Source organism: Anguilla anguilla, chromosome 5, assembly GCF_013347855.1.
Source record: "Anguilla anguilla isolate fAngAng1 chromosome 5, fAngAng1.pri, whole genome shotgun sequence".
Taxonomy (NCBI): domain Eukaryota; kingdom Metazoa; phylum Chordata; class Actinopteri; order Anguilliformes; family Anguillidae; genus Anguilla; species Anguilla anguilla.
In genome coordinates this window covers 45,267,703-45,279,450 of record NC_049205.1, presented here as the reverse complement: position 1 = coordinate 45,279,450, position 11,748 = coordinate 45,267,703, and the positions used below count along the sequence as shown (strand labels likewise).

The 11,748-nt window shown below is 51.1% G+C and overlaps 1 protein-coding gene across 4 annotated transcripts in view; it reads left to right on the top strand.

The window, feature by feature from the left end:
* The window catches only part of LOC118227551 (transcription factor 12-like), a 101,005-nt gene that overhangs the window by 75,524 nt on the left and 13,733 nt on the right, over positions 1-11,748 (top strand). For all 4 annotated transcript variants that reach the window (XM_035418130.1, XM_035418127.1, XM_035418128.1 and 1 more), the window contains 5 exons: positions 3,496-3,595; positions 4,552-4,691; positions 6,578-6,725; positions 7,309-7,379; positions 11,234-11,342. In XM_035418130.1, coding sequence (XP_035274021.1) covers positions 3,496-3,595; positions 4,552-4,691; positions 6,578-6,725; positions 7,309-7,379; positions 11,234-11,342 — 568 coding nt within the window. The remainder of the gene's footprint in view (positions 1-3,495; positions 3,596-4,551; positions 4,692-6,577; positions 6,726-7,308; positions 7,380-11,233; positions 11,343-11,748) is intronic.

The window sequence follows — 11,748 nt, the reverse complement described above, 5'->3', positions numbered from 1 at the left end:
AAATTCGTGTCTTTTTACTCGCGGTGAAAGGGACTTTGATTCTTTGCTCTTTGAAAGACGTTTTTACTGAAAAAGGCTCAGGCGGTTCGCCTCAGTAAACGAAGAGCTTTAAGTTTTCATTCAGCTCGAGTTTTACGCCCAGCCAGCAGCGTCACCTCAGAAAACTCGACGTGTCTTATCAGGAAAAAAGGCAGCCTTTGAATCGGTGGGCTATTGTGTTGGACCTGTGTGCTTTTCGCCTTGAAAAGTGCGTCTGATATTTTTACATCAAAAGAAAAGGCCTTGGGGCTCCGTGCGATTCAAAATATTGACTTGCGGAGACAGGATATTTTGTTGTCACTTGCAACCAATTACTTTGAACTGTCCTGCCTGCACTTTTGTTGTGCGCCTGTTTTTGTGCGGTGGCTTAATCATTTATTTCAAGCCGTTTTTTTTTCGAAGCCATTCAGAGCGTCCACGTGTTGACAGTTTAATGGCTTCGTGCGTTTTGATCAGTGCGCCGTTCACATCAGAGGCAGGTGCCACAGGGTAAGGTGTGTGTGTGCGTGTGTGTGTGTGTGTGTGTGTGTGAGAGACCTATGGCAGTGCTGCATCAGCTTTAGGTATCTAGAAAAATACATACATCGAAAGTAAAAAAATAAAATAAAATGAAAGCCCTTCAAATAAGTCACAGAAGAAGTTAAACCCTTAAATGTTTTCTTGGAAGTGAAACACCCCTCTCTGAATGTGAAGGCTGGAGTTTGCCTAAACCTGCTCATTTGGTTGTCACGGGCAGTTGAAAGTAGTTTTTTTGCTTTCATCTTTCGTGCACTTGCTTGCAAAAGCAAAATGCTGTGTACGAAAAATAAATAAATAAATAACTGGGGGCGGCGGCAACTGTGGTTTTGTAATCATTCAGGGAGCTGTGAGTGACAGCTCTTTAATCAGTGTCCTCATAAAAGGAAATGCAGCGGACAGGGCCCCTCCCCTAGGGGCCGGCGCAGCACACAGGGCCCCTCCCCTAGGGGCCGGCACAGCACACAGGGCCCCTCCCCCAGGGGCCGGCGCGCTGGACACGGCCCCTCCTCCGGGCAGCGGAGGCGGGACGGGGGCGCCTGGTGTTCGGAAGGCTTTATTAATGGGTCGACTGGTTGGGAGAGGGTAAGAGGGACAATTAGCTTTATCCGCTGCCATATGCTGCCCGATGGCGGCTCAGCCGGGGGACAAAGCCCAGGGCCGACGCGCTTGGCTGACCTGGGATCAGTCCGGGAGGTGTGCCGCCGGGGTCGTGCGCCCCAGCACGCTGGTCTGGGGTGCCCAGGAGAGCCGTCCCCCCGCCCCGCCCCACCCCGCCCCGCCACGCCCCACCAGCTGCGTGTCTGCAGCCCAGCGCCATTGATGTTGCAGAGGGAGCCGTGCGCTCCTGTCCACTGGCACATCAAAGCAGGAGGGGGAGCAGGTGCACAGCAGGATAGCGCTATACTGTATGAACCAGTCTGTGTGTGTGTGTGTGAGTGAGAGAGAGAGAGAGAGAGAGAGAGAGAGAGTGAGTATGTGTGTGTGTGTGTGTTTGTGTATGTGTATGTGTGTGAGAGATAGAGAGAGTGTGTGTGTGTGAGGGAGTGAAAGAGAAAGTGTGTGTGTGTGTGCGTGTGAATGTGTGAGCGTGTGTGCATATGTATGTGTGTGCATGCATTTGCCTGTGTGTTTGCATGTGTGTGTGTGTGTGTGTGTGTGAGAGAGAGAGTGTGCATTTGTGTGTGTGTGTGTGTGTTTGCACATGTGTGTTTGTGTGTGTGTGAGTGTGTGTTCACGTGCGTGCATGCTTGCATGTGCGTGCATGGCTTGAGCATATTTGTCCCATCCCCATTCTGAATTAGGTCAACTAATGAGATCCATCACTTTGAACATCTTTGTACTGCAGTACTCAGATACGGCAAACACCATGTTTTTAATTCTGCAAAATGAACGAAGTGCACATTTTGGTCTGCAGACTAATGGAATCAAAGGTTTTGATCTGTGTAACATTTGGCTTATTTTTTAATTAATTTCAACAAAGCTAGATTTATTAGAGACCTCACTCAGGAAATGCCTCTTCCAGTGTCTGGTGTTTGTAAGACATGAAAAGATGCAGATGCAGGTGAAGATACGGCCGGGCCATTAAAGGAGTAATTGGCGTTGCAGGTGATCCGGTGATGGGTGAGGCTGGGCCGCGATTTGCGCCGCGTCCTCTGATCTTAAATGAGAGAGACCGCCGTGGTGAGGTGGGTGTGGGGTGGGGGGGCATTGGGCCCCCATCTGGAGGGTGTGGAGTCAGAGAGACCACATGACCCACGTTTGGCCGTGGCTTCCTTTGAATCCGTGCTTTCGCCGAGCCCCCTCACGCCTGCGCCCCATCCTGCTCGTAGTTCCGTTCGTCGTTAAAGAAGGGAACGAAGTAAAGAACGAAAGAAAACAGAGGGATTCTTTTCTGCTCTCCTCAGCACTTTGTCTACCCATTGAAATCTAAGGGTATAAATTATTATCCTGTGTTAATGCGCATGAGGGAATTGCCTGGGCGGGGAAAGGTGTCACACACATCACTGTGCCAGTTTTATCCAAGTGAAGAAGACAGTCATTATTTCTTGTTATTTTGACGGGTTGATTATGGGTTAATATGTAGGGTAAATACCATCTGTGTTGTGAGGCCTTTGTAGATTGACGGCCTATTTGTCATTAATTCGGATGCATTGGGGGAAAAAAAGGCCAAGCTAAGCGTTCCTGTGGCTGCGTGCTGTAGGTCGGCCCCCTCTGAACTCTGAACTCTGACCCTGACGGATTATCCGTAAGCTCTGGGATGCGCTGCTTCAAAGCAGCTATGGTAACGGGATGCTCGAATACGGGGGGATTGTTTTGGGGTCTCCTGTGCCTGGCTCTGCTTTGCATGCTGGGACTTCAAAATCTCAACATGCTCAATTAGTCACCATGATGCTCGTCCCTCACCTGTATTTCTCTCATTAATAAATGTAGTCATCGATTAACCCCGCATAATTGGTCACTACGTTGAATGTAGTCCTTCTGGAGCGAATCGAAGGACGGCCATCTTGATTTTCCTGTGGAATCTGATCCAGAAGGGGGAAATGCTGGAGAACAGTGTGGGAGGGTGAGGGATGGGATTTGTCGTAATAAATGGTCCTGAATCAGGATTAGGAGGCTCATCGATCCCCAGCCCAGTGATTACGGCCTCAAACTGTACGTCAAACTGCTGCATTCTCTATGTCTTTAAAAACAGCTGCCCTTCCGAGCGTTCGCTAACCCGTACGCTTGCTTTGGCTGACACGCACTGATAAATATTTTCCAGGTGACCAAGACAAATGACCTTGTCATGGCAGCGTGTCAGAGTCGTACGCGGGAGAGCGCCGCGAGCGGAACCGCAACTTGTGCGCAGTGCGTTTGCGCGGTTTGGCCCGGCAGCGGCAGTGTGAATCTGGCGGTCCCGCGCGTTTCCTAACGGTGTTTGCTGTGCTGTTTTGGCAGGTTTACGCGCCGTCTCCCAACACGGAAGACTTCAGCAGAGACTCGCCCTCCTTCCCGTCGCCCAAGCCTCCGGGGAGCATGTTCGCAAGCACTTTCTTCGGTGAGTGAAACTCCTCGACGCCACCGGCGCCTCGCACGTACTGCGGTGGGGACTGCCGGTGTCGGTACGCCGTCTGGATTTCCGCGTGCGGCCGCAGAACAGCCGTTATTCACGCCGCGGTGTCCATGCGCGTTTTCCCTCGGGGTCTACATGACCGTGGGCCCTTCCACCACCCTGGCTGTCTGTTAGCCTTAAGAGGTGTGCGGTTTTTCTGGAAAACTCTCCAGGCAAACGTGAAGTTCATTTGCTGAAAGGCTGTTTTTCTTCGTTCCGGAAGAGGAGATTAAATAGCTGTAAACAACTTGTCAAGACAGGAGTTGCGTAAAAGGCAAGCGTGTCCCAGCAGAACTTCCTGTGCGGCGCTGCTCTGCTCGCCAGTCCGCCGTATCCGGTCTCGTCCGCGCGGGCTGTAGGGCTTGTTCCTGTGTTCTTCTCCCGGGCCTGACAGGTTGGCAGGAAGTTGCGCGGTGTTACAGAGCGTTTCTGCTCCCGCGCCAGGTCGCTCCAGCTGTCGGGTGTCTGCGGAGAATCGCGGCTCCTCCGCTGTGTAGATCAGTTGGATCGTCGCCGGGCTTCTCTGGCTTAGGGCAGATTCTATTCTTTCAGACGTTTCCCCACCCCGCTCAGGCCTGGGACCTGGCTCTCGCCCCGCTATTACATCAAGCAGGGCTGCTCGTCTTTCACAAGCACTTCATCTAATGTGAAAAGCATGACTTTCATTGTAGCCTGAGATAATTCTGCATGAAACTGACTTACCAGAATTTATTGTTTTATTAGTTTTTTTTTTTGCCAAACACACGTTTTTACTTTATTCTTGACGTTTCATTTTTAGTGTCCGACAGTAATTAGGCATCAGTCACTATGGTGGAATACTCTGCTGATGTGAAGGAGTTAGTGAGTTAGGAGTGGTTTGATTTGTGAACGATGCACTCAGGCTTTTCTTATGTGTAACTTAGATGGGACCCACAATTCCTCTGACCCCTGGAACTCTTCGAACGGGATCAGTCAGCCCGGCTACGGGGGGATGCTGGGAGGATCGTCATCTCACATGCCACAGTCTGGAAACTACGGCAGCCTGCACTCGCACGATCGCCTGGTAAGGCGGAGCTCTGTGATGTCAGCACGACACGCCCGTGTTCTGAGGCTATTGTCGCTTCAGACACAGACCCTGTATGTGTATTTGTGCAGTATTTTCATTCAAATGGATGACATTTAGATTGGGTATCAGAGAACCCAGTTCGTGCTAGGCTGTGTTTCCACATAACCCGTAGAAAACGGTGCAGGAATGCCCGAGTTTACAGTCCTTATATTACACTGCTGTCGCAATGCAAGGCTGAATTGTGTTTCGTGATTCCTCTGGTGAACTTTGCTCTTACATGGCAGCTCTTACCAGGCTCAAAGCAAAAGCAAAAAGAATATGCAACGTTATGCAACATTGTGAGCGCAATACTCCCTCCTGCTGATCCACCGAGACATGCAATAGTGGAGCCCGGATGCGTTAGCCCAAATGCATTAGCCAGGATGCGTTAGCCCAAATGCATTAGCCAGGATGCCTTAGCCCAAATGCATTAGCCAGGATGCCTTAGCCCAAATGCATTAGCCAGGATGCGTTAGCCCAAATGCATTAGCCAGGATGCGTTAGCCCAAATGCATTAGCCAGGATGCCTTAGTTAGGATGAGTTAGCCCTAATGTGCTAGCCTGATGTGTTCAGCCTGATTTGGTAGCCTGGATGCTTTAGCCCTAATGTGGTTGGACTGATGTTTTAGCTCTGATTGTCTTAGCCTTGATATGTTAGCGCTAATGTGTTTGGACTGATGTGTTAGCTCTGATTGTCTTAGCCCTGATGTGTTAGCCCTGATATGTTCAGCGTGATGTTTTAGCCCCGGTGTGTTAGTCCAAATTATATTAGCCCTGACTGTTAGCCCTGATTGTCTTAGCCCAGATATGTTTGGCCTGATGTGTTAGCCCTGACTCTGTTAGCCCGGATGCGTTAGCTGCGATGCGTTAGCCCCAGTGTTTTAGCCCTGATGTGTTAGCCCAGGTGTGTTAGCCCTGATTGTGTTAGCCTCGATGTGCTAGCCCTGATGTGTTCTCTGTAGTCCTTGTAGTCGTGGCTGGTGTCAGCACTGCAGGTCACTGCCCCTTTGCTGACACTTGTGTGGAAAAACAACAGATCTGCGTCACATTTTACACCTTGCCGCTACATCGCCAAATCACATCTTCGTCTAGTTGCTGATCACTTAAGGTACTGTCCCGCCAAATACATATGCATACAAACATGCACACACACACACACACACATACGCATACACACATGTTCACACGCATACGTGCACACGCGCGCTCAGAGACAAGCATCACACAGACACACGTGCACGCACAGACACATACACACGTGCACGCACATGCTCGCGCACATACACACGCACGTGCGCATGCAGACATACGCACACGTGCACACACATTCCCTCTTCGCTTTCTCTTGGTATCTCTCGTGGTGTCGTCTCTCTGACCCCCTCCCCTCGGCCTGGTACGGGCGTTCCATGTCTTTGTGTCCAGCGCTGGAAGTGCTCACCTTCTCTGCAGCTGTCCTGGAAACACACATCGTCTCTAAGTGCAGCACTCTGCACTCGAACCCGGCTCCACTCTGTCTCTTTACCTCAGTGCTGTACACGCACAGTCTCCTCCACCCGGCCCCCAGCTGCCCCTGTGTCCTCCCCACATCCTGCTGTGCCTCATAACCAGGCTGTCTGATATCTTACTGTTTATATCCTGTAGTCCTGGCTCACTCTGAAGTTGTTTTCTTTATTAAAATGAGATCTCATAATAATCTCGTGTATTTAGAATGTGTCTGTAAATGTCTGTGTGTATTCCGTAGTTTAGGAAGGCATTCCCGTGCACGTGCGCACACGCCCACGCCGTGCACGGCACGCGCGTGTGTCCTCTAACGGCGTTTAACCCTCTCCCTGCCTGTGTTGCAGAACTACCCGCCCCACTCCGTGTCCCCCGCCGACATCAGCGCCAGTCTTCCTCCCATGTCCAGCTTCCACCGCGGCGGCAGCTCCGTCGCCCCGCCCTTCGTCAGCGCCTCGCACACCCCGCCCATCAGCGCCGCCGAGAGCATCCTGGGTAAGGCCACGCCTCTTCTGCCCTCCCGCCCGCATGCATGTGTTCGTTCATTTTTGTCCCCTGCAGGGGATGTGAGTCTCTGGTGAGTTTCTTAATCTTAAGAAACAGAAGTTCTGCTCTACCCTGCTGAAACCTATGCTACAAGGGGCATTCAGTAAAAATTAAATAAACAGTATTTTTGAAAGTATTTTCACTGCAACATGGTTCGGTCATGCATAGCACAGATGCAATTACAGCAGAATTAATTTAGGCTGCTAATATCTAGTTAGATAGCGATCGTTATTGTTGCAGTGTTACTTCGGTTAATAGTTGTTCTGTCTTACTATTGTAAATCTCCAACCGATTTAGATGTTAATTGGTACAAATATTAATGCATGATCAAGCTAAGGTTACTTAGATTTAGGTTAGTTATTTGTAAGTGAGCATTGGTACAAGAATGAATGAATAATAAACTGTAGCATTGGTTATTGATAAGCACGTTTCAGTACTTAGGCGCAGTGGTTGCGCTAGCATTTATACCACCCACCCGTAGTGTAATGTCAATTTGCTGTTTAATGGGAACTTTTCTCTGTCTCCTGTGTAGCCGCAGGGAGCCGGGGGAACGCCGCGGGAGGCTCGCAAACTGGAGACGCGCTGGGCAAAGCCCTGGCCTCGGTAAGCTCCGCCTCCCCTGCGCGCGCGACGCTTCACACAGGGAGCGCTCCTCCCCGTTTCATTAGCAGAGCTGCTAACCTAGGCCGGGCTAGTGGGTGAGCCGAAGCAGGATCTGTCTCTCAGGAAGGCTGTTTTGCGTAGAAGGAATGGGGCAGGGCCGGCGAGCTCCCTCTGACACAGAGGTGGGTGGGTACAGGTTACCAGGGCAACAGGAGGTCTGTCATCCCGCGGTCGCTGCTTGGCAGGAGCAGCCGGATCCTCCCGTGGATCAGCTCGCGCTCGGGCTGCCGTGGGGTGCGTTCTGCGGTCAGACGCCACACGCAGCGCAGCTGCTCCAGCGAGCTTCTGTGAGACAAAGCCCTCTCAGATACTGGTGCCCAGCCCCTCCAAAGGGAACGTATAGCACGAATCCCACTCATATGCTAGTTTAGATGCTAACATTTCCACGCTGTTGAGACTGTATTAAAGAATCCCTTCTCGCGTGCACATTTCAAAATCACCTGGGGGATTTTTCTCTTGGAATGTAGAATCATCTGCGGTTGTGCTCCATTTCACGGAAACCTACAACTCTTTGCCAACCCCCCCCCCCCCCCCCCCCCCCCCAAAACACACAGACACACCCCTGACCCACAAAAAATAAGCTGTTTCAGCATCCTATATGGAGTGAACATTTTCTGTAAACCAATACCACATGCTGAAAACACTTCGAACTTTAAGAGAAGTGACCTTTGTTGCTGTGATGGGCATTAACCACCGTAGCGAATGATACCGTGATTAAAGGCCAGAGGATACGTTAGCAAATGTTTTTTTTGGGCCTAAGCCTGGATAATTGTGGTCCTAATCTCAGAGTGCACAAGAAAGGGAACTGTACATTAAAATAAACTATCGGCGAAGCTTATGGATTATGCATCAGTTTGGATAATCAACCGGTCTAGATGGAAAGAAATAAGGGAAATCTGGGTATTCGTGCGTTTTCGAATGCGTTTCGCCGAGCTCTCGCCAAACAATGACCCCTAAGATTGCGTCTGCGGAGAGTCCTCTGAAAAGACCGAAACATCTGCTACGTTCCGGGGTCTGATTCCAGATCCAAGCGCACTTTTGTTTCTGAGTTTGCGGCCGCCCCGCTGAAGAAGCGAGTGTTTAACCAGCGGTGTTTTAGTTACGCTGCGGCTGCCCCCCGATCGCTTTTCCTTTCACTGATCCCGTGCTCCTCCGGACCCCGCGCACGGCCCCATACAAATTCGGCTCGGGGGGGGGGGGGGGGTTAATGGCTTTCTTTTCGACGCAGCGGAGAGAGGAGGTTAAAAAAAAAAAATCTAATAAGCAGCGCGGGGGAAGTTGACTACACACAAGTACGCAGGCTGAAAGGAGGAGGGGGCACAACGATAATCAGAAATTAAGTCTTTTTGTATTCGCAGACTCAATTCTATTAGCATGACAAAGCTGCTGTGAAATGGACACGGTTGGGTTGTGAGGGGGGTATGGGGTGGGGGTGTGGGCAGGGGGTGGAGGGCGCTGAGAGGGGGGCGGGCTGGATTTGGAAACGCGGCAGCTCAGCTCAGCGGACGCCCGTTGTGCGGCTTTTGTTCGTGGCTCTTCTCAATGGGCCCTTCTCATTGGCCCCCTGCCGCCCAGGGGGAACTGGACTGATGAAGGGCGGAGCCTCGACCGTTGTAAGATGCGCCACGTCACAGTTTGACCATGGTGATGTAAAGAACAGGCCACTGTGGTCTAGCTAGGTCATGTATCATGGCCATCGACCAACTGTTTAAAAGCAAAATCACTGCTTGTGCTCAGCTGAACTTTCTGAGTCTGTGCGTTAATGTCCTAACAGTTCAAGGACACGTGAGACGTGAAATAACAAACACGGTGGATGCTCGACATAACATCGGGGAGGTGTTTCAAGAGCTGTGTGTTCAAGGGCAATAAATGTCACCCAGGAATTTGGTGGAGGTGTGCGGAATAAGAGACCCTAAGAAAGAAAATCAACACGTTTTGTCTGAAGCCCGCAGTGCTCTGTCTTCACTGGATTTTGGAAGTCATTTGATTCACAAACGCATCCTTTTGGGTTTAAATTAAGAGATTCCAAACATAGTCTATTCCACAGTGTTTTAGTGCAGGATTGCCCACCCCTGTTCCTGGAGATCTACTCTCCTGTAGGTTTTTACTCTGACACTAATAAAGCACACCTCATTCAACTAGCTAGATATCTTTTTGAGCTGCTAATTAGTGGAATCAGGTGCACCAAATTAAGGTTGAAATTAAAACCTGTAGGATGATAAATCTCCAAGAAAAATTGGGCAGCCCTGTTTTATGATGTAGACCAGGGGTGCAAAACTCCAGTCCTGGAGAGCTGGCCTGCATGCTGGTTTTTGTTCCAACCAATTGCCGAAGTTGTAGTTTTCTGACAGCTGTATAAACTATGCTGATTCACTCCTATACTTGAGCACAGTAAAATCTTTAAGATGCAGTGCCCTGGTTGTGCGCCCCTGATGTCCAGCTTCTGTTTCCCCACTTATTGTATCAGAGCCCTGGAGATGGGACTTTCTGCGTGAAAAATCGCTCTAGGTATGCTATTCATCTGAGATGTAATTAGTTGGATCGAAGGTGTTTTAAATCGCCTGGCAAACTATTCTCTTGTCAAGCAGAGAGACGGGGGAATCCTGTTGTTTAATTTATCTTGCTTTGTAGAGAAAACTCGGCCCTCCTTTAATGGTTTTAAAGATATAATCCACAGGTGTAATCAATTAAAGACAGCATCCTTCACATGCCACCGGCAGGCACTCAAACCGCTCCCCTCACTCCTTCACGTAGGGCACAGAAACGAGCAGCGACGCGGAACACAGAGGTGCAGCCGAGGTAAACCTGTCTGCGTTCGGGGGGAGGTGGGGGGGAGGCTCCTGTCACAGGAGCTCTCGGATCCCCCCCCCCTGCTGTGGCCCGACAGGTCACCCGCACCCCCCCACCCCCCTGGAGACCGCCATTATCAGACAAAACGCCTCACGCCGCGAGCAGCGAGGATCAAATGACCCCGCGGTTTTATTAGATCCCATCAATAACCGGATCTCACGCGGTCTGCCTCGGGGGGAGACAGCCGCTCCTGTTGTGGGGGGGTAAGTTGGGGGGGGGGGGGTGTAACGGGGGCACCGGGGGGCCCGTCCCTGCCACTCCGTACGCGCTAATGAGGAGCGGAAATGGAGACTAACGGCGGCCGAGGCGTGGGCGCTGAGCGTCAGGTCTCCTCCCCTCCCCTCCCCTCCTCTCTCCACCCTGTGGCAGACTGCGCCGCGCGCGGGTTGTACCGCCAGGCGCTTTAAAGCCACATTAACGGGATTTAATGGTGATTTGGGTGCATCTGCAGCCTCTCAGGATCCCGTCTTTCTCACTGGGTGTTTTTTTTTTCTTGCTGCAGGAATGTAAGATACAGCGTAGCGTCTCCTGCATTGTGTGGCGGATAGAGGCTTCTTTAGGGTCGGGAGAACGCAGCGAATGGGACAGCGGGGATTTGAGGGGAAAAGGGATGAGATGCGATGCGTGGAGGGCGGAGGGAAACCGATGTTTCGCGCGGGCGTGGCGGCGGCGGCGTTGGCGGCACCGTCCCGCGTTGTTAAAAGGCCCATATGCATGCTGGGAGTGTCTTTATGAGCACGCAGGCCGTAAAACAAGCAGAATTGATGAGCCAATTTAGTCTGTGGGCAGACTGAGGGGTGGCGGAGGGAGCCATGAAAAGCACTGAGCAATGAAAGAGCGGCGTCTGGGCCTTACTGACAGGTGCCTCTCTCTCTCTCTCTCTCTCTCTCCCTCTCTTCCTCCCTCCCTCCTCACTCTCTCCCCCCTCCTCCCCTCTTCTCCAGATTTATTCACCTGACCACACCAGCAGTAGTTTTCCATCCAATCCCTCGACGCCGGTAGGATCCCCGTCCTCCCTCACTGGCACAGCTGGCACGGCGGCGGGCACAGCAGGTACGGTTCTGAGCGCCCTGGCGCCCTCTGGAAGGGCATACAGCACACCAGCCCGCAGGCTCAGACACAAATTAAGAAGCTGAACACCATGCTGGTAGCAGCGATCACACATTGGGGTTCGTTTGCTATTCCAGTGCTGATCCAATGTCCAAACTCTCATGTTCCAACTGGCAATGCCCTTTTCTCTTCCTTCAAGAGCTGGATGAAGTTCTTTAAAAAAAAACTAAAAAGCTTGTTTTAGCTGTTGCAAATAATGGCTAGCAGTTCAGTGATCTTCAATCAGTCTCTTTCACACAGCAAATAATCAGAGAAATAAATCTACATCAGTGAATGACCTTATGCACTATAGGGTTTTTGATTCCTTATAAAAAATACTGGTCCTTTACTGGATTTCTTTTTAATCAGC